This window comes from Cucurbita moschata, unplaced genomic scaffold (genome assembly GCF_002738365.1).
Source record: "Cucurbita moschata cultivar Rifu unplaced genomic scaffold, Cmos_1.0 Cmo_Scf00033, whole genome shotgun sequence".
Lineage (NCBI taxonomy): Eukaryota > Viridiplantae > Streptophyta > Magnoliopsida > Cucurbitales > Cucurbitaceae > Cucurbita > Cucurbita moschata.
Window position 1 is genome coordinate 1358272 of NW_019268549.1, and position 24820 is coordinate 1383091.

General features: G+C 36.3%; 2 protein-coding genes across 5 annotated transcripts; both read left to right on the forward strand.

The window, feature by feature from the left end:
• The first annotated feature begins 1757 nt into the window (after positions 1-1757).
• On the forward strand, positions 1758-7418 carry LOC111430366 (polypyrimidine tract-binding protein homolog 2). Of its 2 annotated transcripts, none has more exons than XM_023066582.1 (11): positions 1758-1878; positions 2782-2989; positions 3087-3296; positions 4438-4500; positions 4595-4668; positions 4934-5029; positions 5170-5227; positions 5482-5598; positions 5747-5828; positions 6169-6281; positions 6799-7418. In XM_023066582.1, the coding sequence occupies exons 2-11, from the start codon at positions 2804-2806 to the stop codon at positions 7141-7143; spliced, it is 1344 nt and encodes a 447-aa protein (XP_022922350.1). In that variant the 5' UTR covers positions 1758-1878; positions 2782-2803; the 3' UTR covers positions 7144-7418. The 2 variants fall into 2 exon arrangements, with proteins under 2 accessions (XP_022922350.1, XP_022922352.1); XM_023066584.1 differs by having other exon boundaries at positions 5494-5598.
• Positions 7419-9482: 2064 nt separating this feature from the next.
• Positions 9483-23697, forward strand: LOC111430290 (ATP-dependent zinc metalloprotease FTSH 11, chloroplastic/mitochondrial-like). 3 transcript variants are annotated; one of them, XM_023066485.1, is made up of 18 exons: positions 9483-9671; positions 9711-10352; positions 11597-11750; positions 11901-11993; positions 12111-12196; positions 12319-12442; positions 13182-13301; positions 18864-18914; positions 20623-20684; positions 21143-21200; positions 21379-21504; positions 21589-21669; positions 21929-22058; positions 22179-22327; positions 22450-22731; positions 22800-22889; positions 22982-23035; positions 23185-23697. In XM_023066485.1, the coding sequence occupies exons 1-18, from the start codon at positions 9610-9612 to the stop codon at positions 23341-23343; spliced, it is 2523 nt and encodes an 840-aa protein (XP_022922253.1). In that variant the 5' UTR covers positions 9483-9609; the 3' UTR covers positions 23344-23697. The 3 variants fall into 3 exon arrangements, with proteins under 3 accessions (XP_022922253.1, XP_022922254.1, XP_022922252.1); XM_023066486.1 differs by having other exon boundaries at positions 9723-10352; XM_023066484.1 differs by having other exon boundaries at positions 9483-10352.
• The last annotated feature ends 1123 nt before the right edge of the window (positions 23698-24820 follow it).

Genomic DNA, 24820 nt, shown 5'->3' on the forward strand with positions numbered 1-24820 from the left:
GGACCAACAATCCCTAGACATGTGGTCATTCTTCCCACAATTATAGCAAATGCCCTCAAATCTTTTCCTTTTAGAACTTTGGGTGTCAATCTTTTGAGTTCTCCCAAGTACAGTTCCTTGGCGACTTCTTTTGTCACCATTGTATCCATATTTGGTAGAAGACCTATTATTGCTCCGACTTTCACTTGTGTAGAGATCTTCACCCTTCAATGTGATGTCTCCTATTTGTTTAGCCCTTCTTGGTTGGCTAACAAATTTTCGAACTCTACAAGTGATGGTTGAGTGGGCCATCCTTGTACAGCAATAATAAAGCTTTTATATTCTGGTCGCAATCCGTGGATTATAATTCTCTTCATTCGAGATTTTACAATGGCGGACTTCGGGTCTAATTCAGTAATCTCCCAATAGATCGACTTGACCTTGTGGAAGTTCTGAGCAATCATCATGTCACATTGTGAAATTGACAACAACTTATTCTCCAGAAGTTGTAGCCTCTTATCGTTTTCTTTGAGAACAACATCACAAACGTGTCTCATGCTTCTTTCAGTGTCTTGTCATCCCAAATATGCTCTAACATCTCTTCTCCGACTGTGGTCTTCAAGGCAAACATTGCTTTGCCTGCTTTGATTCTCCATTCGTGCAAGGCGTCGTTAGAATCATCCTCCAGCGACATAGTTTCGCACCCGCCAACTATCTCCCAAAGATCATGTCCTTGTAAATAGAACATTATGCATGTTGCCCACGTGTTGTAGTTGTTGTTGAGTTTCTTGATTCCTCCAACGATTTAGAAATCACCTATCGTGTTGACTATACCTCATTAATACCAAACAAGCTCTTTCGACACAAGACTTGCAGAGTCACAGACTACTCATGACACAAATGAAACTCACACACTAATAATCTCAAGAAATCGTTTCTGATGTGGAAGATCAGATAGAGCTGTAACCACAGAGCATAGTAAGAATTCCAAGAGATCAGATAACCTACGCTAACTTGCTCTGATACCAAATTGTTGAACACAACTCTCTGTGGGAAACACTCGCATACTTTAGTAAGACCAATAGAGATTTACAAAACACTCGTTAGAAACTAATAGTTTATATTGCTTGGAATTTCTTGGGATGATGAAGTAAGTAGGATGGAGGGTATTTATACGTATACTAATCAATCTATTCCTAAAATTTCTTAAGGTTTTTTTCTAAATTATTTAAATCATTTACTGACTTTATTTCTAAAATCCTAAATCATTTTCTTAAGTCGATCATACAATAGTTGGGCTTAACCCTATTAGGCTAGTGATGATATTTTAACGTAACTTGCATGGAGGTCAACGCTTTCGACAACATTCACCTTCAAAAACGACGTCCCCAATGCTCAAGCATACAAAAGGCTCTATGTGGACCCGACTCAAAAAGCTTTAAAAAATTCCGCCCAACCCTACTAACATCAAAATTATTCACTTGGATCATCTAGATATTTTTGTCAATCAGTATAAACCCTATAAATTTACTAAAGGCCTACTTAATCAAGGCCTACGTGGCCTCTTGAATAAATTAACTCAAGTATTAGTTAATTTATAAAATTTATTGTATTTTTCTTTTTTAATTTAGGGTTTTAAGTTTATAGTTAAATTTAATGAAATTAAAAATTACAGTCTAATAATAATTATTATTATTTTATTATTATTTTTGAAGCTCTCCCACTGCTTGGCATATCCAAAGTCCAAATGGCATATAAAAATAAAAGAAAATATTTATTTCAATCGTTTTAGAAGAATCCCATCGAAAACTTCCCCCTTCCCAGGTCTCTGTGAAACCCTAACTTCCATAGCCTCATCAATTCCTTGCTTTCCCGAGGGTTTATCCTTCATAACCTCAGGTATTCCATTTCGCAATCCCCATCTCATTGTGTGTATCGTGTTTTCTGTTCCTCGTTTTTTTAGGTATTTCGACTTGGAATGCCGTTTGTTTCCCTCTCGATTCTCGCTTTGGGGTTTTCGACCTGCGTGCCTGTTTTCTCGATGATTGTTTTTGTGTCTGTTTTGATTTTTCGTTATTGATTGTGTTCGATTGTTTATTGTGTGGTTGCGTGTTTAAGAAATTTGGTTGTAATTATGTGGACGATGAATGTCATTGCGATGTTGCTTGTATCGTTGGATTGATTTCTCTGGTGATAATGGGTTGTGAACTGCTCTAATTATTTGTACGGGATTATCTTAATGGTGATATTGGTTTTACTGCTGTTGTTTGGTGGATTGATTTGTGCTTTGGAATGACGTTGATTGGACCTGCTTTGGTGAAATTCTTTGGTCCATTTGTTAATATTTTCAACTTTACGTGCTTACCCCAAAGGTTAGGAGATGAAAAGAAGTAGAAGAAGAAAAACCCAGAGAAATGAAATGCAAACTCTAGCCAAACAACTTCCAATAAGGAACCTCTTTACGAAAATCTATTCCATCATTGTAATGCATACCTTTTTGTTCTCGAATAGAAGATGCTAAAATGTGCAATTTTGTGCTATGGTTGAAGGCAGTTAACTTAGAGAAGAAGAAGCTTATTCATTAATAAGCGTGGTTGTATTTTATGCATCCACAGATTCTTTTCTTCCACGTCAATTAATGACAATGAAATATTGTTCAAATCAATGCAGAATTAAGGATTTAGTGGTACAATTTTTGATGGTGGCAGGGAATTATAAGTTTATGAATGTGGAGTGCTGTGTTTAACTTCATGTACTAAATTTGAAGTTTTAATGGTATTAAGGCTGCCCATAATTTTGTAGCATTCTCCTGTAACTTGGCAAAATGGCATCAGTTTCTAGTCAGCCACAGTTCCGTTATACCCAGCCACCGTCAAAGGTTCTCCACTTGAGGAATTTACCTTGGGAATGCACTGAGGAGGAACTGATTGAACTGGGGAAGCCATTTGGAAAAGTTGTGAACACAAAGTGTAATGTTGGAGCAAACAGAAATCAAGCTTTTATTGAGTTTGTAAGTGCAGGATTTTTGCGTACATTGTTTTCCATCTTCAATGGACCTCACTGGCTAGTCATTATTGATAAATATTTGACTAAGGTTAATGTTACAGGCAGACATAAATCAAGCTATTGCGATGATATCATATTATGCATCATCCTCGGAGCCTGCTCAAGTTAGAGGAAAAACTGTTTATCTGCAGTATTCCAACCGGCAAGAAATTGTGAACAACAAAACTACTGCTGATGTTCCTGGAAATGTGCTTTTAGTAACAATTGAAGGCACTGATGCACGCCTTGTCAGCATTGATGTTTTGCACTTGGTAAGCAGATTGTTATGCGTTCTTGTTGCAGTTAAAGGTGAACCTCTGTGGCACTAAGTTAAATTATGGTGATTAGGTTATAGTTTGTCATGTTTCAAAAGCTTTTGTTTGACACGAATGTAAATGAATCAGCAGGCCCTTGTCAAGGCAATATCTTTGATGGCAGCTTAGTGCATCGGGAGAAAGAGCACATGTGTGTTTGTCTCCTTTCTCCTTTCCTTAACACTACCTCTCTCTTCCCTTCTCTTCCTCCTCAACTTCCTCCTACCTTTCACAGTTTAGGATATTATCTTTTCTGCTCTCATGTGCATCCTTCTCCCTATCTCTCTGCATGTGTGTCAGTGATACTGCGGTCTACATCCAGTCATTAGATTCAGAGTATAGAAATTTTTTATTCTAAATTTTTGGATTATCTGTTTTCAGTATACAAGTATTCTGCCCTAATGGACAAACATTTGAAAATTTAGACGGAAGATTAATAAGATGACATTCCTTATGGCTCAGCATCTGATCTTTTTGGGGTGTCTTTGCCTGATCTTTTTAAAATTTGTAGGTTGAATTTTAAATTTCTAAAGGCCTTCAACTATTAATTTACAGCTTGTTTCATTGATGATTATTTTGAGTATTGATTATACCCATAGGTGGTTATTAATTTCAAACAAATAGTTGCTCTTTCCACAACTGAGAGAGTCGGGTGTTATATACTTGTTTTGGATTTGTGTTTTTGCTTCATCGTACCTTCTCTTTGAGAGGAGTTGAGATGTACGTCTTAACGATTGATTGCCATATACTTATTGTGTTTTAATCTGAAAGCTTGTATCTTTGTTGTCTAATATCCTCCATATTTCTCCATTTACTCTTGTTCCTGGCTGTAGCGTTGCAATTGCAACAATAAACTTTTGTAGTCTTAACTTACAGTTTTTTGTTACAGAATTTGCACTTAAATGTTCGTGTTAGTTTCCATTTAGACATCCTACTTGGTCTATATTTGGAGATTGAGGTTTTTTTCCTTTGGTTATGATTGTAATAATTCACATGATAGTAGTCATCTAATAGCTGTTGTGATATCCTGAAAATGTGATGAATGGTGTGATATCATTTTGTTGAATTGTATCCTAAAGGTTATCCAATAATATGCTAGGTCTTTTCAGCCTTTGGGTTCGTGCATAAAATTACTACCTTTGAGAAAACAGCTGGATTTCAGGTCCGTGAATATTTATAATTTTAGTAGTAGTTTCACTATTATTACTTCTGAGCTTTGAGGAAATCTTATTCAGCTAATGATGTGAACTTTTTAGGCATTGGTGCAATTTTCAGATGCAGAGACTGCCTCGTCTGCTAAAAATGCCTTAGATGGGAGAAGCATCCCTAGGTGACAATTGTATTGAATGTTTCACATGGTTTTTTGCCTCTCTTTTATGGAGTATATAGCCGTAGAAGAGGTGCACATGCACTATCTTGGTGTCCGTCTATGAATGTTTTTGTAGTCAGTAATCGAAGTGTCGTAAAATATTGACTTGAAAAATTTCATTCCATTGCCTGTAGTATTCATCCTTTTTTGAAAAGAACTGAGTTTTGGATACTTGCATGTCATTATGCTATTTTTACATGTATCATCAATTATTTCTTGTTTTCAGGTATCTGCTTCCTGATCACGTTGGACCATGTTCCCTTAGAATTACTTACTCTGCCCACACTGATTTGACTGTGAAATTTCAGAGCCATCGAAGCAGGTTTTCTTGACTTTCTGCATCTAATCTTCTATGAATGTGTTTATTTTGACTATTGTTTAATATTTCACTTTCTGTAACTTTAGTGTCTGTTTTATCACTATCTCTTTCTCTCTCTACTTCCTGATAGTATGTTGATTCAGGGACTACACTAATCCTTATCTGCCTGTTGCTCCATCGGCCATAGATGGAAGTGGTCAGGTAAGGAATGCATTAGGTGGCATGTTGTTAAGTTGTGCCTATAAATTTTCTTCTTTCCATGCACTACGTGCATGCGATAAAGAAAATGGTTCAAATGTTGTCCCAAAAAAAAAAAAAAAAAAAAAAGTAGATAAAGCTTCAAACTGTTTACTTTTCACAAAAGTGCTGGCATACCATTACAAATCTTGGCCTTTCTTCTTTTCCTATATTATTTTTCTATATCTGTTTCCTCCTTTGAATGAATTTGTCGTCAGTCACCTTTGCAGTTCACCGTGGGTTTGGATGGAAAGAAGATTGAACCAGAGAGTAATGTTCTTCTTGCCTCCATTGAGAACATGCAGTATGCAGTGACGTTGGAGGTTTTGCACATGGTATTGCATGATATGGAAATTTTATAAAAATTGTCTGTGGACTTCAGAAGCATGTGTGTGTGTGTGTGTGTGTTGAACGACTGCTAATTCGTATCTTATAATTATTTGCAAATTATTTTATTATGGCCATTTATCTTTTTGTTGGTAGGTTTTTTCTTCATTTGGACCTGTCCAAAAGATTGCCATGTTTGATAAGAACGGGGGAGTGCAGGCCTTGATTCAGTATCCAGGTAGTTCATTTTAACTAAACTCGTGCTGACACTAGTCTCACCTGTTGGGTGCAAATGTTAATTGGCAACCACATGTTTGCAGAAATGGTTGAAGCATATTTTCTACCGTTTATTGATTGCAACCGTATCCTTTATAAATTCAAAAGGTGTTTTTTTAGTTTCAAATCTGTGAACGAGTTAAAATCTTAGATAGGGAGAATTTAACGTTGAAGTAAAATATGAGTTGAGTAAAGCAAAGGAAGTCAATATATTTCATATGGTTCAAATTTTCTGTCTTAATCCATATTATTTCAATATAAGTATGTAGCATAGTAATCAGTAATATGCCACGTGTGGACAGATGTTCAGACTGCGGTAGTTGCCAAGGAAGCCCTGGAGGGACACTGTATTTATGATGGAGGATTCTGCAAGCTTCACATCTCATACTCGCGCCATACTGATTTGAGTATCAAGGTAATAAAAACTCCACTTTTGTGGTTAGTTGTCCAAGAGCAACAATAGTCCACTCTTTTGTGTTTTTCTTCATTAATTGGTTATTTGTGTCATTTTTACCAATTGTAATGATCTTTTTATTTATCAATTACTTTACTTTTTTTTAAATACTATTCTTCTTTTCCGGAGTAAAAGAATGTTGACATTGATTCTTCCATCTATCTCTTCTGATGCAATCTGATTATTTTCTATGGATTGAAATATCGATTTTGATGGATATACTGATTCCAATGGATATTTATCAAAATTATTTAAATTAAAATTTAAGTTTAAGTTATAGATTTTGTTATTAGTATTCATATTTATATTGTGATTAATAGACAATATTTGTTTTTAATGTTTTATCTGTATTTATAAAAACATATCAAAGATATTGAATAATCTCTAATATTGATGTTTGACATATTGATGGAGAGTTCAATCCTTGATTATATTAGAAGTTGCATGTTCCTAAATGGCTAGTTTGATGTAATTGTAGGTGAATAATGATAGAAGTCGAGACTATACAATTCCCAATACTCCTTCCATGGTAAATTCTCAACCGCCTGTTGTGGGGCAGCAACCAGGTCAAATGATGGGTCCTTCCACCCATCAATACAACGGAAACCAGTATGGTCCTTCCGCCGAGCAGCCTGGGGTGCAGCCTCAGCCTTCTTCAGGTTGGGGATCTGGTGGTCCAGCTGCGCCTTACTCCATGCCCATGCACAATCCTGCTTACATGTCATCAGGGACAATGCCCCCTCAGATGGCCCCAGGTATGATGCCAAGCCCCAGTGGTTTACACCAGACACCGCCACCGTATCGCCCCCATCACAGGCAATAGCATGTATTGTCTTCTGTTTAATAGTTGAATGTCCATTCAAGAAAACCAAGCTTCTTAACGTACTATGCATGCAATTTGGCAGAGGAAAAATGTGCATTAAATTCGACAGTTTCAGAACAAATTTGGTCAGTTCTTGTTCATTTCTCTTTCATTTTAAGGGATTTGAATGAATGTAAGATCGATTATCCCGAGTGCAAAAAACCAAGCACCTTTCTTCGAAGCTAAGTGAGTTGCGAAACTCGGTTATTATTGATTATTATCTTTGGATACGTGATTATGTTGTCTATTCCTTCTTCTCGACTTACCTGACATTTATAAACTGAACTGTGTTTCAACTGTACTGTGTTTCAGGCTGATGAAAAAGTGTATGGAGGGGGCAATTATAAATCTAAAAACTATGCTTTTGTTTGATATGTATCAGGTCTTGATTCAAGAGATCGTACCTAATGAGCATAGCTGGGGAGCAATTAAATCTGCAGTTGTTTTATTCGTTATATTTACATTTTTTTAAGCTATAATGGAAGTTGTCATTTGACACTTTTGATGAAAAAATCAAATTTACTTGTTAAGTTGTCAAAGCTTTTAATTTTGTTAAATTCCACCTGTTACACTCTTAAACCTAAACTTAAAAGAGGTATTATCATTTTAACTAGAGATATCTACGAGGCGAAAATAAGAATTTTCATCTCTTTATTCTGTTCATTTCTTTTAAATTTTTTATTTATTTTTGCGAGGATTCGAGCAGGATCTTCAGCATGAATTAGCGATTTTCTACCGTCAATTTAAAGAAACTATTTACTGTATAATTTTTATTTTTTAATATAAATTATTAGTTAGGTGTTCGAAATTGGAGTTGAAACATCTTATTATAAATTACTACAAATCAATCTATGTTTGAATTGCAAGAGAAAAAAATTCGAAAATATAATTTTCAAATCTAAGAAAAAGATAAAATAGGGATTGATTTTTCTTCCAATTACTATCAACAATAATAGCTATAAATGCATAAAATCAAAACAATACAAATGACATAAATAAATTAGTCAAACATTTATTATTACAAAATCAACCATCCCTTGGAACCTCGAAGACATACAACCGATTAGAACTTTGAAATGAAATTTTAAAAGTTTCTTTTTTGACGATGCATGGGATCTAAAATCGAAATTTAGAAAATCTCTATTTAAAAATATATTTATATTTATATTTAGTGGGACGGAAAAATATAATCCATTAATTGGATAATTGAAAGTATTGTTTAACCTTTAAATTTTTTTTAAAGTAAACTATTTATGTAAATTAAAATTTATTTCAGGTTTAATTTAATGAAATTATAATTTTGAAGTTAACTTTTTCTATTTTATTTACTTATTTTTTGGTAAAAGGGATTGTTAGAATAAACTATTTGTGTGAATTACTGAAGTAAATGTACAGTTCCTCACACTAGTTTTTATTGATTAAATTTAGATGTAACTAATTATTAATTATTATTAAGCATGAGTTATAATGTCTATTAAAAAACTACCAAAAAGCATTAAAAAATAATTCCTTAAAGTTGATAAAGAATAAAACTAATCTAAAGAAAAGAATAATTTTGTAAAGTTAAAATAACATTTTTTTTTCTACTCTCAATTATTTAATCTTAATTAACTCTCCTACTTTTCATAAAACAAAATTTTAGAGTAATTTTTAATTTTATCCCTAAACTTAAATTTTTTTCCATTTTTACTCCTTAAACTTTAAAATTTATTCTAAAAACGTCCTAATTGAAGTAAATATATATCTTTTAACTAAATAGGACGTTAAAATCGTTAATACTAAAATTTAAATCATCGATATTAATAAAAATATCGATAGAATGTCGATGTCAAAGTACATTTTCTTAAAAAGTTACGAAACAAGCCTTTTTTAAAAAAAGATTTAAATTAATAAATAAATATTTTACGACCTATATTATTTTTATATCAGTAATATACATGTTAGGTGAACACGGTTCTCCACGCTGATATGATATTGTCTACTTTAAGAATAAGCTTTCATGACTTTGTTTTGTACTTACACGGAAGACCTTGTACTAATTGAGAGAGTATTCCTAGATTATAAACCACTTTCATCGTCCAACAATATATATTTTTTATGGTTTAATAATTTGTTTATATCATTTAATTCGTTAAAAATATTTACATAATAATAAAAATATTATAAAAAATGTTGTTAAAATTATTATTATTATTTATTGTAATTTCTCAAAAAAGAAAAAAAAAAAAAGAAGAAGCGTGGATGAATGATTTTACCCACAAACACAGATTCACAGAGGCAGCGTAAAAAAGCCGGCGCCAAGGAGAGGTCTGCAAATCCAAATATTGTTATTTTAGGATAAGGCCGCCTTCTCCCTCGCCCTCGCCCTCTCCTTTTTCCTTTGCTCTCTTTTCACTCTTCATTTTCGAATTTGGAGCTTCAACCATAATGGTCAATCTTCAAGCTTCCTTGTTCTGCAATCCTTCACTCTATCCTCCTCTTTCCCTTCTTTCTGCTTCTTCTTCTTCTTCTTCTTCTTCTTCTTCTTCTTCTTCTTCTTCTTCTTCTTCTTCTTCAAGCCAAAGGGTTCACTTGTCGCTGTCTCTTCCTTGTCCTTCCATTTCTTGCACCCCCTTTTGGGGTTGTGGGTTTCGATTTGGGCGTCGTTCTTCTTCTTCTCTTCCCTGTACATTGCACCCTGAGTATGGGAATTACAATTCAGAATCAATTTCTTCTTCCGGTGGTGGCAATATGGGTTCTGGTCCTCAAGATTTCAATATTGGTGGGTTTGGCGATCAGGGTGCGGATTTTGATGGGAGTAGGATGGAGGGTAGTAGTGAGAGTTCGGAGATTCTGATGAACATTGAGGGTGGGGTGATGGCCACTGATGAAAATGCTGAGACAGTGTTGGATAGTCCTGGAAGTGTGGAATTGGAGGGATTTGAGAGTGGAATTCAGTCTGAGAAAGAGGAGAAGTGGAAGAGGTTGCCGTTTGTGGTGTTCTTGATGGGATTGTGGGCAGCAACGAGAAGGAAATTTCAGAAGGTGATTGAAATTGTAATGGATTGGTATAGTTGGTGGCCGTTTTGGCGGCAGGAGAAGCGTTTGGAGCGGTTAACTGCTGAGGCTGATGCGAATCCGAAGGATGCGGCCAAGCAGAGTGCTCTATTAGCCGAGCTGAATAAGCAGAGGTTAAGTTGCAAACTGGTTTTTGAATTTTGTATTTTGAACTGTGAATAATCATGGTACTCAAGATAGCAATGGCCATGTAGTTTTCCTCTTGCTTCTACTTGAGCTGGTGAATAATTGATTAGTAACAAGCTTTTCTTGCAATGCTTTGTTCAAGTAGTGTTTGTTACACAAATCATGGTGGTCACTTACCTCGGATTTAGAATTTTTGTTCATTTTTCTTTGCTGCTAGGATTTGAAGGTTGTCCTGTGAGATATGTGAGATAAGTCAAAGGTGTACACCGGACACTCACAATTTTGTTTTAGAAAAACAGCAGTATTTGATTTCATGTCGTTAACTGGACAATATTTTCCTGTCTTGTCGAATACAAGATCTATTTTGAAGTTGTACCGCTTGTTTTGCGAGATCCTGCATCGGTTGGGGAGGAGAACGAAACACCCTTTATAAGGGTGTAGAAACCTCTCCCTAGCAGACGCGTTTTAAAAACCTTGAGGGGAAGCCCGAAAGGGAAAGCCCAAAGAGGGCAATATCTACTAGCGGTGGGCTTGGACCGTTACAAATGGTATTAGAGTCAGACATCGGGCGATGTTCCAGCGAGGAGGTTGAGCCTCGAATGGGGGTGGACATGAAGCGATGTGCCAGCAAGGACGCCGGGCTCCGAAGGGGGTAGATTTGGTGGGGTCCCAGATTGATTGGAGAAAGAAACGAGTGTCAGCAAGGACGCTGGGCCTCAAAGGGGGGTGGATTGTGAGATCCCACATCGGTTGGGGAGGAGAATGAAACACTCTTTATAAGGTAATGGAAACCTCTCCCTAGTAGACGCGTTTTAAAAACCTTGAAGGGAAGCCCGAAAGAGAAAGCCCAAAGAAGACAATATCTGCTAGCGGTGGGCCAGTTACATGTTTAGTTCTTACAAAAGACCTACTTTAGGAAAAAAAAAAAATGTTGTTATTCTTTATAAAGTTATGGTTTTCTGAATGGTGATTTCATTTCAATTTATTTGTTTGAAAAGAGTCTTGAACCGTCTATTTAGTTTTCAATAGTAGCACTAACCATAGTGTGTTATCAATCTCTTTTGGTTTTGAATTATCCCCCTTTCCCCTTATGTTTGCTGAGGTTTCAATCATTAATTCTGACATTGCCTTCTTCAAGTAGTGTTATTGTTTGGATTTATTATTTCATATGTTGGTAACTAGACGATACTTACGGTTTCACGTTCTCTGTAACATGTGGAACTATTTCCAGTCCTGAGTCTGTCATTAGGCGTTTTGAGCAAAGGGATCATGCTGTAGACAGTAGAGGAGTAGTGGAGTATCTTCGAGCTCTTGTTGTCACCAACGAAATTTCTGAGTATCTTCCAGATTCTGAAAGTGGAAGGCCATCAACTCTTCCTACATTGGTACTTAAGCTTGACCAATTTCTCTTCCTTGTATAAGAAGATCTCGAATTTGTATGAACACACTTGGATAATTGCTCTTTGGTCTGATCTTAATTCTTATTAATAAATTTGGTTATTCTTGTGGTTGTTCTGATCGATAAAAATGCACAGCTACAAGAGTTGAAGCAGCGTGCTTCAGGAAACGTGGACGAGCCCTTTGTGAACCCTGGCATCTCTGAGAAACAACCATTGCATGTAGTAATGGTAAGTATCATACCATTTCTTGGACTTCCCTCCATCATATCATATTAGTTTTGTTTCTTTATGTGAACTACTATCGTCCTCCTAGTTTTTAATTCGTAACGTTATTTTCTATTGAAGGTTGGCCCTAAAGTACCCAACAAGTCTCGTTTTGTACAAGAACTTATCTCCACTATACTTTTCACTGTTGCTGTTGGATTAGTATGGTATTAGCCTTTACTCCACAATCTCTACCATTGTTCTCCTCCCTCCGCCCTTCTCCCCAGAATCATGCTTGGTTTTGTGTTTTTTTAGTTGCTAATTGTAGTACATGAGAGTCCTCTTGCAGGTTTATGGGTGCTAGCGCACTTCAAAAATACATAGGGAGTTTAGGTGGCATAGGAGCCTCAGGCGTTGGTTCAAGTTCTTCATATGCCCCAAAGGAGTTAAATAAAGAAGTTATGCCAGAGAAGGTAGATACAAAGTATTCCATGTGGTTTCTTTGTCCGATTGTTTGTGAAATAAGTACGTAAATGTCATGAAAAGCCAGGGGTTGTTTGGTATTTGTTTCTAAAATAGGTTTCTGCCTTTTAGATTACAAATTATGTATAGAAGTTGTTTTTGTTTGTTTACTATGTCTTTTCATAAATGACCATTCTTTTATCTAGAAAAAATAATGTTGTTGTTCATTTTAATTACATTAATTTGTGAATAATGGTTTCAACTTACCCATTTGCGTTTAAAAAAAAAAAAAAAACATTTTGAAAACTAAAACCGTGACAACAGTTTTCCGAACAATCTGCTTAGTTTTCTATTATTATTGTTTTTTCCTTTATCTGTAGAGGCATGGGTAGAAAAAGCTTGTTATTCTTCTAGTTTTGATTAGCCTGGGCAGAAATTTAGGATTTTTCATTATTGCTAAAATGTTATGACTCCTAGGCTAGGAGGGAGTTAAGATGAATACTAGTAGGTAGAGAAGTTATCTTTTTCATGCGTAATTTGTAGAGAAGTTATTTTTTTCATGCGTAATTTTTCTTTCTATAGATGGTCTTACATTTTAGTAAGCTCCTATTTTGTGTAGGTAGGTAACAGAAAATAAGTTTACTTTTGATTAGAAACACATGTTTCGAACTTTTCGGATTCCTGTACGTTCAAGCATAATTTTTCGTGGGAGTGTTTTTGTTCTTATTCAGTGATAACCTTTCCCTGTAGAATGTCAAGACATTTAAGGATGTTAAAGGTTGTGATGATGCAAAGCAAGAGCTGGAAGAAGTGGTGGAGTATCTGAAAAACCCTTCCAAGTTTACCCGGCTTGGAGGAAAGTTGCCGAAGGTTTGTGTTTGTCACTCCCTGTCTTGATTTTCATTTGTAGTTGTCTTATTTCTGCTTACTTTGTTGCCCCTTTTCCTTGGCTGGAAGAACTTTAGCTGGCCGATTGTCTTTTGCCTTGCTTTGTGATTAGTTTATGTTGTTTATCTTAGCAACGACTTCGGTATGACGGAATGATTACAAAAAGACCTTGTAATCCAAGTTGATGGTGTCTATAGTGTAATTACAAGACGACTTAAGTTGGGGACTCTAGTTAGAGGTCATAAACTGTAAAGAGAGTTTGGCTTGTCTGAAAAAAATTTCGAGTTCCTTTCCTTCCAAAGAAGGTACAGAATAGCCCTAGCAGGGTTCATCCAAAGCACTCTGGATTTGTCTAACAACCACTGCTCTGGAAGGATTTCAGCCGTCCAATTTTCCATACATTTCGATTTAGACCTCTGCATCCCAAACATCTGGCCAAAGAACTTCCAAACATTTTCAGCAAACTCAAGTGAATGGACAGACTTAACAGAGATCCTTCATTATTATAGCATAGTACTTGTGTACTGAAAAAATTTATCCCTTCAACGATTTTGATGGGGCTAGGTGCGTTTATTACAGGGAGACAAATTCTTGATTAGGCTCTCATTGCTAACGAGACAATCGAAAACTACAAGAGTCGTAAGCAAAGAAAGGGTTATCTTTAAGATTGATTTTGAGAAGGCCTACGATTATGTGGATTAGAACTTCCTTGATAAGGTCCTTTGTATGAAAAACTTCGGGTACAAGCTCCACGGGGATTTGGAGTTGTACTAGATCAGTGAGCAACTCTATTCTCCTTAATGGAAGGCCTAGGGGAAGGTCCATGTAACAAGTGGCCAAACAGGGGATCCTATCTCCCCTCTTTTTGCTTGTTGTGCATATCCTTAGTAGGATTGTCTCTAGAGGAGTTGATGGGAGTGGGTAAGAACAAGGGGCTTCTATCTCATCTCCAATTTTTCAATGACACTATCTTCTTCTACTCAAGCAAGGAGGAGTCATTTCGGATCCTGAATTACATTTTAGCATTCTTTGAGACTGTGTCAGGTCTAAAGATCGATCAATAAAGGTTTGTTCTCTTTAGTCCTCCCTCCTTTTATCATGGTCTTCCCTTGGGTCATAATCCTAGAAACCTTCCGTTTTGGGATCTGGTGATGGATAAGGCGCGTAAAAAGCTTGCATCTTGGAAAGAGTAGTTCTCTTTAGGGTTGTTAAAAAATACGATACCTGAAAAACCTGATCAATCTAACCCAACTCAACCCGTATATTTTGGATTGGGTCATAAACTTATTTGGGTTGGGTTCAAATAAATGAAAATTTTTGAGTAGTTCTCTTTAGGGTTGTTAAAAAATACGATACCTGAAAAACCTGATCAATCTAACCCAACTCAACCCGTATATTTTGGATTGGGTCATAAACTTATTTGGGTTGGGTTCAAATAAATGAAAATTTTTGAGTAGTTCTCTTTAGGGTTGTTAAAAAATACGATACCTGAAAAACCTGATCAATCTAACCCAACTCAACCCGTATATTTTGGATTGGGTCATAAACTTATTTGGGTTGGGTTCAAATAAATGAAAATTTTTGAGTAGTTCTCTTTAGGGTTGTTAAAAAATACGATACCTGAAAAACCTGATCAATCTAACCCAACTCAACCCGTATATTTTGGATTGGGTCATAAACTTATTTGGGTTGGGTTCAAATAAATGAAAATTTTGTGGGTTAGATTGGTTAATGGGTTTCCTAATACTAAGTTGGGTTGAACCGAATCAGCCCGAATTAATTGTTAATTTTTAAACCTAGATTTTTCCTTATGATTCAATTATTTATTTTTTTATTTTTATTTAATTTCATAATTATTTTTTTTATTATTATTCTTTGAACAATTCTTTTTAACCATTTTGGAAGATAACATTTCAAAATATATATTGAAATTGAGTTGCAAATCTTAATTAAATGTTTGAAAATAAATAAATCGATGATTTAGGAACTAACATTTTACTTCTATTTAAAACAAAATTTTGAATAATTGACCCAAGTAACCCGACCAACCCAACCCAAAAAATTTACAAGGTTTGTTTGGGTTGAAAATTTTACAACATGAACAATTTTGTTGGGTCCAAAAAATGTTACAACCCGACTCGACCCAACTCACGAATACCGTAGTTTTCGTCCAAAGGCGAAAGGTTAACACTCATTTGTTCCGTTTTGAGTGGAATTCACATTTACTTTCTTCCCCCTTTAGGGTTTCTTAGACTCTGTAAAAGAATTTTGGGAAGTCGATGATGAATTTTTTGTGCAGGGGATCAATGAGGGGAAAAGTGCCTGTGGTAAAGTGGGAGATGGTGGGAAAGCCAGTGAGCCTAGGGGGCTTATAATTAAGGAATTTAAAAGCCGGAAACGAAGCCCTCTTGGCTAAATGGTTGTAACATTCCCCCCTTGTGTCTATTACTTTGTGGTATAGGATTATAGCTAATAATGACGGCCCTCATCTTATTGAATGGATACGGTGGGGTCAAAGGTACTAATAGAAACCTTTGGAAGAAATTTCTGACGAGCTTCCTTTTTCGCTCACCTGGTGCATTGTTTTGTGGGTGATGGGAAGGAAATGTATTTTTCGGAGGACAAATGGATGAAGGATAGACCCCTCTGTGATATGCTTCCTCATTTAGACCACCCGAGTTCTATAGATTACCAACTCGGTGGCTAGTTTTGTTTGTTCTTGGAGCTCTTACTCTTTATTGCTTGGGTTCTGTGGTTATTTTTCGATAAGGAAATGACAGATGTCACGACTCTATTATCTTTGAGTTTAGATTGTGGAGAATGGACTTACATCTCTAGTGGCTTTTCTTGTAGCTCATTTTTTTTCATCGCATGTAGAACCCTTCTCTGTATAGTGAGTCTATTTTCTCCTCTCTCTATAAAGTAAAAATCCCAAAGAAGGCTAAGTTCTTTATTTGGTAGGCTTTCTATGGAAGAGTTGGTGTCTTGATAGGCTATTGAGGAAGATGCCTTGATAAGACAATTTTGCTATATCCTTTGTCTGAAAGTGGAGGAAGACTTGGATCATCTCCTTCGGAGCTGCGAGTTTACTTAGTCTATTTGGACCTACGTTTTTTGTTGCATTTGGTGTCCAAGTTGCTAGACATAGATTTAGGGAGATGATCAAGGAGTTACTCAATCACCCTCCTTTTTGTGATAAAGGTAGGTTTCTTTGGCAAGTTGGGGTCTTTGTGCCATTTTGGTTCGAGGTATTGAGAGAGGGGTCCTTGTGATGTTTGGTCCCCGCTGGGTTATATGCTTCCCACAAAATATTTTTGTGATTATATATTAGGCATCTTTGTACTTGACTGGAGTCTCTTCCTTTAGTAGGGCCTCCTTTTTGTGGGCTTGTTTTTTGGATGCCCGTGTATTCTTTCATTCATTTTCAATGATAACTTAGTCTTTATAACATATATATATATATATATCGTGGGGTATAGATATATTGTGGGAAACCTCCGTTGAATTTTGTCCATAGTATTAATGCTATTAAGGGTCACAGTTCGTCATAAAAAATCACTATCTTTGGAATAGCACCATCCTTGATCTGGTTACATAAAATCTTAGATAAGGAATAGGATATAATCATTTCTTTCCACTACATTTCAACATCCATACTAAGAAACACACCTACATCTGTCCAACAAAATTAGGCAGGGCAGTACCACCTTACTGGTCCATTAGATTTTCAGTTTGTTCCCAAAACCATGACATGGATGTCATCCGGAGGACAACAAGGAAGATTAAGCTTGGCACCGGAGGCTCTTGCTTTTAGTGATATACTGATATTAAACTTCAGGCTTCTCCAGATACAAATGGTTCTGCTTCTCATAAACCAGGTGAATGGAGATTGCTCATCCTTGTAATCTAAAAATTTTATGTGACAAACTGTTTCGTCCATGGGGTATCTCCATGAAAGCAAAATTTTTCCTCTTTTTGCTCCTTTGCATTAAGGCTGCCACAATACCACTTCATAGGTATGATACAGAAAAAATTAGAATGCAGTGTAAGTTCAAGGAGTTTTTTGCCCACCCAATGCCTTTGAAGTGCATAAGTGGACTCTTTTCCTTCCTCCTCTTTTTCATCCGCTTTTTTTATCAAGTTCGATCGACATATCACATGCTTAACCCCACCTTGAATGACATCAATCAATGGCTTAGAACTAGTGGACCTCTACAGTATGCCAATTCTAGCTCAGAAAAGAAAAGGAATCCTAAGGGTATGGAGAACTTACAAATCTTTCCTCCATTTTCACATCTCATCATCCAGATTTTGCTGACATACACTTCCTCTTTTTAGTTTTTTTGGAATTTTTCACAGTTCAAGAAAAAAGCAGCCGTATGGTCTAAAGATCAAGAACCGCTGTGACTTGTGTGCTTATTGCATGGCTAGATGTTCTTGGAGTAATCTAGACACTCTACTCCTACCAAAAGCATGAGACTCTTCAACAACCTGATCAACAATCTTTCTTAGGGGAAAAAAATACTATATTTACTTAGTCATATTTGAGGGAAAACCCCAACTATACTTGCACCCACCATTTTCTTGTCTCCCCCATTGGCCCTAGAAATCCCAAAATGCTGAAGTCTGTAAGGTGGAAAGAGCTGTCAGACCATGTTTCTATTTCTTAAAGCTTACAACATCGTTTATGGTGGCACTTGTTCAAGGTTTGAAAATATGTGACTTGACCAGAGAGTTCCTTCTGTTGAGCAGTGCTGAAATCTTCTTCCTTCATGTGGTTGACTGGGCAGTGCTTCATGATGTAGTTAAAACCTTAAATTCTGAGAGAATATATGGTTGTGAAGTACTCTAGCGTCTCATTTCTCCAACCTTTCGCCATCACTACTAGCTTATGTTTGAAATAGGAGCTTTGGAATTTGAGAGGAGGAATTCCTAGTTGAGGCTTCTTGACCCTTAGGGTCCCTTACTTGCAGCTCCGTCCTTGAAGATCTTAATTATCCTAAAAAACTCTAAACGTGGATCTTTGAACTATGGTCTGGAAGGATACATTTCCCGAGAGGTGAATGAGAAGTTTTAGTAGAGAACATCAGCACCTAAGACAAGATCCAACTAGATGCATCTTTGAGAGTGTGCAATTTTTGGATTGAGAGAAATCGCTGAATTTGAGTAGGCACAGACTGAAACCTGCTTTCTTTTCTTGATAATATTATTTTTGCTGCTGGCTCTTGGTGTGTAATTAGTAGTAATTCCTTTTGTAACTGTTCAATTTCTGATGATTGAGCCGATCGGAGGGCTTTCGTATAGAACCTCTGTTGGCCGTGGGTCGAGTTGCCTTCTCTCCCATTTTTGTATATGTCATTATATTAATGAACTGTTACCTTTCTTATAATGACGATGATAATAATAATAATATATCTCGGAACAAATCTCTCTCCTTACAATTCCTTCATTATTTTTATTATTATTTTTTTGTTTCTTACTTATTTTGACGATCTTTACTTTATTCATTTTCATATGGTACTTGCCTAAATGATTTATTTACAGGGAATTCTCTTAACAGGCGCCCCGGGAACTGGAAAAACTTTACTTGCTAAGGTAAAACTTCACTCAGTTTTCCTATAAAAGAGATTATGTTCTTTATTAGAATTGCAATCATCTATGCTAGGTTTTCTTCATGGCTTTGTTGGCTTTTATTTTGTTGATCTTCTGTTAAACAATATGTTTACTACTTTGGCCGATAGCTGACTGGTATTTTGTCGTTTGCCCCCATTAGAGCTCCGGTAGTAGTAGATGCATTTTAGATGAAAGTCTAGAAATAATGGTTATTCTTTTTTGTTAGATAAGATATTTCTTTTTGTAAATTTTCATTAGCAGATGCAAAAGTACTCAACCACCTACCAGCAAACCATAAATGGTCAATACAAAACCCAAAAGTCTACATGCTTCCTTAACATCAATCACAAGTGAACTAACTGAGCAAATTTCCTGTTTGTGCTATAATATTCTCCTGCTGTTTAACTCTTCCGAGCCATTTCTTTTTCTTTTTCTTTTTCATCTTCAGTATTCTCACGCTTTGTACACCTTTCTTACCTGCAAAGAAGTTACCCTCTTTGGTGATGCTTACTTCAGACAGAAAGCCATTAGTCTCACTCAATCAGTCCTTGTTGACCCAACCTGGCTGTTTCCATCACAGAAGACAAACCAGTGAAGTAGGGGGTGGGTTTTTTTGGTCGGAACACCAGCTTTTCCAAAGAACTTCCTATGAGAAAAAAATTCGGGTAGAAGCGAGAAAAATCCTTGGGATTAGCACTAAGCCATACCAAAAATTCACTCTGAGTTTGTTATATTCAACATATTTCCAAAAATAATACATCCCAGTTTTTCATAAAGAGAGAAACTCCAACTCTTGATGTCAAACTCAGTGTGAAGTGAACAAGTGGTCCATGGTTTCCTATTCTTTAATCAGTTAAAGCAAACGTGAGGAGAAGTAGAGGGTTCTTTTCCTGCCAAATGGATGGAGTTTTCAGGTTTTTGTGATACAAGGACCGTATGAAGAATTTAGTAGGATTTATTAGGGTTCTTATAAAGCTTTGATAGTCGAAAAAACAGATTGAGGGAAAAAGCTCCTTAAGCTGTCCAACTATAGCTAAAAGCATCTGCGTCCACTTTATTGTAAAATGTCATTGAGTTGTGAAATATAAAAGGGGAGAAGCAGGCGTACGACCCTGATACGGTCAGGTTTTTATTAGTAGTCTCGGTTTCGAATTTCAAAAGTGACAGTAGTCTTAATAAATAAGAAAAGAAGAGCTAAGATTCCGGAAAGAAAGATTTATGGGAACTCTTGACTTATCCAAATCGAAGTGCAGTAACTGGTTACAAAAAGGCCCTCCTCTTTTTTTCTATAAGGTCAGTTTGGTTATACATTGTGTTAAAAACAAAAAAAACATTTGTGGCCACCTAAGCGCCAAATCCTCGATATTAATTAGTTTAAAATTTTTTGGTTTTATGTTCTTGTGATGCTCAAACTCTTCAGTAGCGTCTTTGTGTTTTCAATCTTTACTTAAACCGGATTCTAGGTTCTACGCGGAGTAGGTACTAAGAAAATGACTGCAAATCTATTAATGCCTGGAGATTTACTTGTCATGTATAATTCCAAACCTACTGATATAGTTAAAATTTTGTCATTTCTTTGGTAGTTTCATAATATCACGTTTTCAATATTATCTCAGAGTTCTTTTTCTGGAAGACATGATTTATTTAATTGTTCAGTCTGAAATGTAATTATTTTTCTGTTGTCCTCAAGGCCATTGCTGGTGAAGCTGGAGTACCATTTTTCTATAAAGCAGGATCCGAGTTTGAAGAAATGTAAGCCTCATTTTTGTGCATTTTCGTGATCTTCGATTAGGATGCGTCCATTTTTCCTCGCCTGAGATATGAATGTATATGTTAATGTTTAACAACAAATTAATGGCAAGGTTTAGAATATTATTCTTGCAAAGTTAACTTTAAAAAAACATTTAAAAGCTTAATTATCAAAATCAATTGAGTAAAGAATTTCATACACCAAAATATAACGATGTTTGCGACTCAGTCGATGATTTATTTGTACGAATGTCAATAGGTTAGGAAAATAATAAGAATTATTTGCTATATTTCCTTCTATATGTAGATTTGAATTTTGCATGAAGGGCTTTGGTGTTTATGATGTTTCATTCTCACGTCTTTAATGTAGTGTAGAGACTACCAGCTTTCGGATTGTGGGACTTTCCGAGTATTACTTTAGCATTAGTGATTCCGACTCGCATTGTACTTTCAATTGGCAGGTTTGTTGGTGTCGGTGCTCGGCGTGTAAGATCATTATTTCAAACAGCCAAGAAAAAGGTTTGTTTCCCTTCATCAAATTTCAATAACTTTATTCAAGTTCAGATAACTCGACTAAAATAATGTTGCATTCAGGTAACTTTAGTTGTGGAAAAAAATGTCTAACCTATTGACAAATTTAGAGCGTGAAAGCATCCAAGTTCTATTATAATATTGATCTTTTCTCCATCCTCCACAGGCTCCTTGCATCATTTTTATCGACGAAATCGATGCTGTTGGGTCCACTCGAAAACAGTGGGAAGGCCACACGAAGAAGACATTGCATCAACTGCTTGTTGAAATGGATGGCTTTGAGCAGAATGAGGTACATCAGAACAATTTTGTTGCATGTTGTGAGATAGGTTACTTATTCATTAAGATGTACAATTTATTGTTTTTTCCTTTGCAGGGCATCATATTGATGGCTGCTACAAACTTACCAGATATTCTTGATCCAGCTTTGACAAGGCCCGGTAGATTTGACAGGCATGTAAGTTCCTTTGAAGCTCTGTTTGTTTTTTCTTTTTCTTTTCTGTTGTTATGAATGGAAATATGGAGCGTTTATTAGTCCGAGTCTAAGCCTTCTCTCGTTTAGAGACAGTCGATTCGATTAAGGTTTCTATTTTGGAAAAATTCTAGCGCTTTTTCGATGTTCGTGGAATCATTTTGTTCACTGATAGCAGGATCCGAATGTGCGATATCCAGTTCTTAAGCCAATATACTTAAAAACTAACAACATTCATTTGTAGATCGTTGTCCCAAACCCTGATGTACGGGGTCGCCAAGAGATTCTAGAGCTCTACTTACAAGACAAACCATTGGATGAAGATATAGATGTGAAAGCAATTGCTCGGGGCACGCCGGGATTTAACGGGGCAGGTAAGTCTTCAGATACTTTAACTATATCACTACTTTCAAAATAAAATGAGGAAAATCTTATGATTTTAGATCTTTATCTTGCTGAATTTTATTAACAACCAACATTTGTTTTCTTGTCAGATCTTGCAAATTTGGTTAACATTGCAGCCATTAAAGCTGCTGTTGAAGGTGCAGAGAAGTTGAACTCTTCACAGTTGGAGTTCGCAAAAGATAGAATAGTTATGGGTACTGAGAGAAAAACAATGTTTTTATCAGAGGAGTCGAAGAAGGTATATAAATGTCCGAGGAATCATTAATGCTTTTAGTTATTTCAATTAAAGCCTATTTGAATGATATTTCGAAGTTCCAAAATATTGTATGGATGCTTGCTGATGTATCTCTTTCATTGTAGCTCACTGCCTATCATGAGAGTGGTCATGCGATCGTTGCATTTAACACCGAGGGTGCGCTCCCGATTCATAAGGCCACAATCATGCCTCGTGGGTCTGCTCTAGGAATGGTCACACAACTTCCTTCAAGCGACGAGACATCTATTAGCAAGAAGCAACTATTAGCACGACTCGACGTTTGTATGGGAGGAAGAGTTGCAGAGGAACTCATATTTGGGCAGGACAATGTCACCACTGGAGCAAGCAGTGATCTTCACACAGCTACAGAGCTTGCCCAATATATGGTACTTCACTAGACTCTTCCAAATGTTTTATGGACATTGCTTTCTCATTCTCCATGATGTTCTTGAAGGTATCGAATTGTGGGATGAGCGATTCAATTGGACCGGTTCATATCAAAGAACGTCCAAGTTCGGAAATGCAATCCCGAATCGATGCAGAAGTATGTTTTTTAGTACCTCCAGCCATTTGATTGATTTGGCCAAGCTAAGCTAATTCCTGCCAAATGTTTAAAGTATGTAATCTGTTGTGCAGGTGGTTAAACTCCTAAGAGATGCATACGATCGCGTGAAAGCCCTCTTAAAAAAGGTTCGTTTTACATTTCGACTTCGACTCCGACTACACTCTGTTTCTTGTTTCCTGGAGATTGAAACAAGTTTTAGGAAACTAAATCAGAGAACAACAATCTCACATCAGCATTTCAAGTTCTGTTCTAACGTTTGCGATGTTTATTTCAGCATGAAAAGGCATTACATGCACTGTCAAGTGCTCTGTTAGAATATGAGACACTCAATGCTGAAGAAATAAAGAGGATTCTACTTCCTTATCGAGAAGGTGGACAGCTGCCAGATCAACAGGTAGAAGTAGAAGAACAAGGGGATCTTGTGTTGGCTTGAGTTCTCTGACGTTTGCATCGGTCTCCATTGTCATCTCTGTAAAGTACCTGAAACAACCGTGAAAGAAAAATATTTATTCTGATACATAATGGTGGGGTTATAGGCAGTAATTGTAGGATCCTAGCATCTTCTTTAGGCATATTATTGTGTATTATACCACTTTCCACAAGTGGGGTGAATTTTTGGCACACAGCAATCAGTCCCTTAACATTTTTTCTTTTTCACGCAAGTTATTTATAATTGTGACAATGGAAGAACGCATTTGTAATCTGTGACATTTTTTTTTCTTTCTGATGACGTTACGTGTAATTTCTTTATGTTTAATGTTACTGTTGGTGAATAAAAACTATTCTTCAAAGATAAATATTTAACCATAAGATCTCTAATAAAACAAGGCTATTCTAAACTTATATGTAGATAGATGGATTATTAACACTAAGATGAGTGTTCAAAATATAGCTTGGTTGATTCTTTTTTGGATTTTCCACTTATGGGCGTCTAAACGCATTTCTTTATTCATTTGTTCACGTGTGTCATGAATCTGATAATGATGACATGTTCTTAGATTCAGCCCCTAGTTTACTGTCAAGCGGGTAAGCCAGCTAGAGAGAGAGAGAGATGCACTCACAGTTTGCAGGTTTGAAGCTGAGCGTCAAAGCATCTCCATTCCCAGTTGTAATTTGAAAATGGGCTGTGATGACAGCATATTGTAGATTCAGCCCCCCAGAAACCCGACAGTCCTTGAGTGATGTAGAATCCATAGTGCTGCTTCTGCATGAATTGGTTCAAGTGAGCTGAATTTGGTTAGTATAGAAAGAGAGAAAGAGAGAAAATGATGCACCTTGGACCCATTTAAATATCGACTCAGACACGACCTTATCAGTCCAACCTGATATTTTGCATGAATCCCAGCAGCAATGTGTCATTCTCACCAGATACTTGAATGGATCCAATATAGTTTCCACAACCTTTTCTAATCTATTTACATCAGCACTTTAAAAACCGTAGATATTTGCATTACCATCAACATTTATATGTGCACACAAGTTTCTGACACTGATGACGGCCATAATAGAATATCAGTATGTACAGTACAAGTAAATCACAAATGCAACAAAACTGACATTATGAAGATAGGGACATTGACAGATATGGTAATTAAAAGAGTCAGTAATGCAAGTGTCAGGTCAGATGGAGCTTTTTGAAGTCAAAAGATCAGATACTCTGTGATGCAGACGGCTGAGAAACAGAACACCACCAAGGAATAGCATTACATTACCTCAACTAAACATGGCATTTTGACAGACAATGACTAACTGTAGTTTTGTAAAATTGAAACAGAGCGGAAGCCATATACAGAAACCATTCATTGTTATCAGTCATCAAAGATATATACATCAATAAGCATACATAACCATGGACAAAACCCTGGAAATTAGATGAAGGAATCTAGGCTCCCCCCCCCCCCCCCCCCCCC

Excerpts from the sequence above, each read along its gene's own strand:
- LOC111430366 (XM_023066582.1), top strand. The coding sequence starts at position 2,804 with ATGGCATCAGTTTCTAGTCAGCCACAGTTCCGTTATACCCAGCCACCG. Across the intron at positions 2,990-3,086 it reads ATCAAGCTTTTATTGAGTTT|GCAGACATAAATCAAGCTAT; the intron begins GTAAGTGCAGGA and ends TTAATGTTACAG. Across the intron at positions 4,501-4,594 it reads AGAAAACAGCTGGATTTCAG|GCATTGGTGCAATTTTCAGA; the intron begins GTCCGTGAATAT and ends TGAACTTTTTAG.
- LOC111430290 (XM_023066484.1), top strand. The coding sequence starts at position 9,610 with ATGGTCAATCTTCAAGCTTCCTTGTTCTGCAATCCTTCACTCTATCCT. Across the intron at positions 13,302-18,863 it reads TTGGAGGAAAGTTGCCGAAG|GGAATTCTCTTAACAGGCGC; the intron begins GTTTGTGTTTGT and ends ATTTATTTACAG. Across the intron at positions 22,890-22,981 it reads AATCCCGAATCGATGCAGAA|GTGGTTAAACTCCTAAGAGA; the intron begins GTATGTTTTTTA and ends TCTGTTGTGCAG.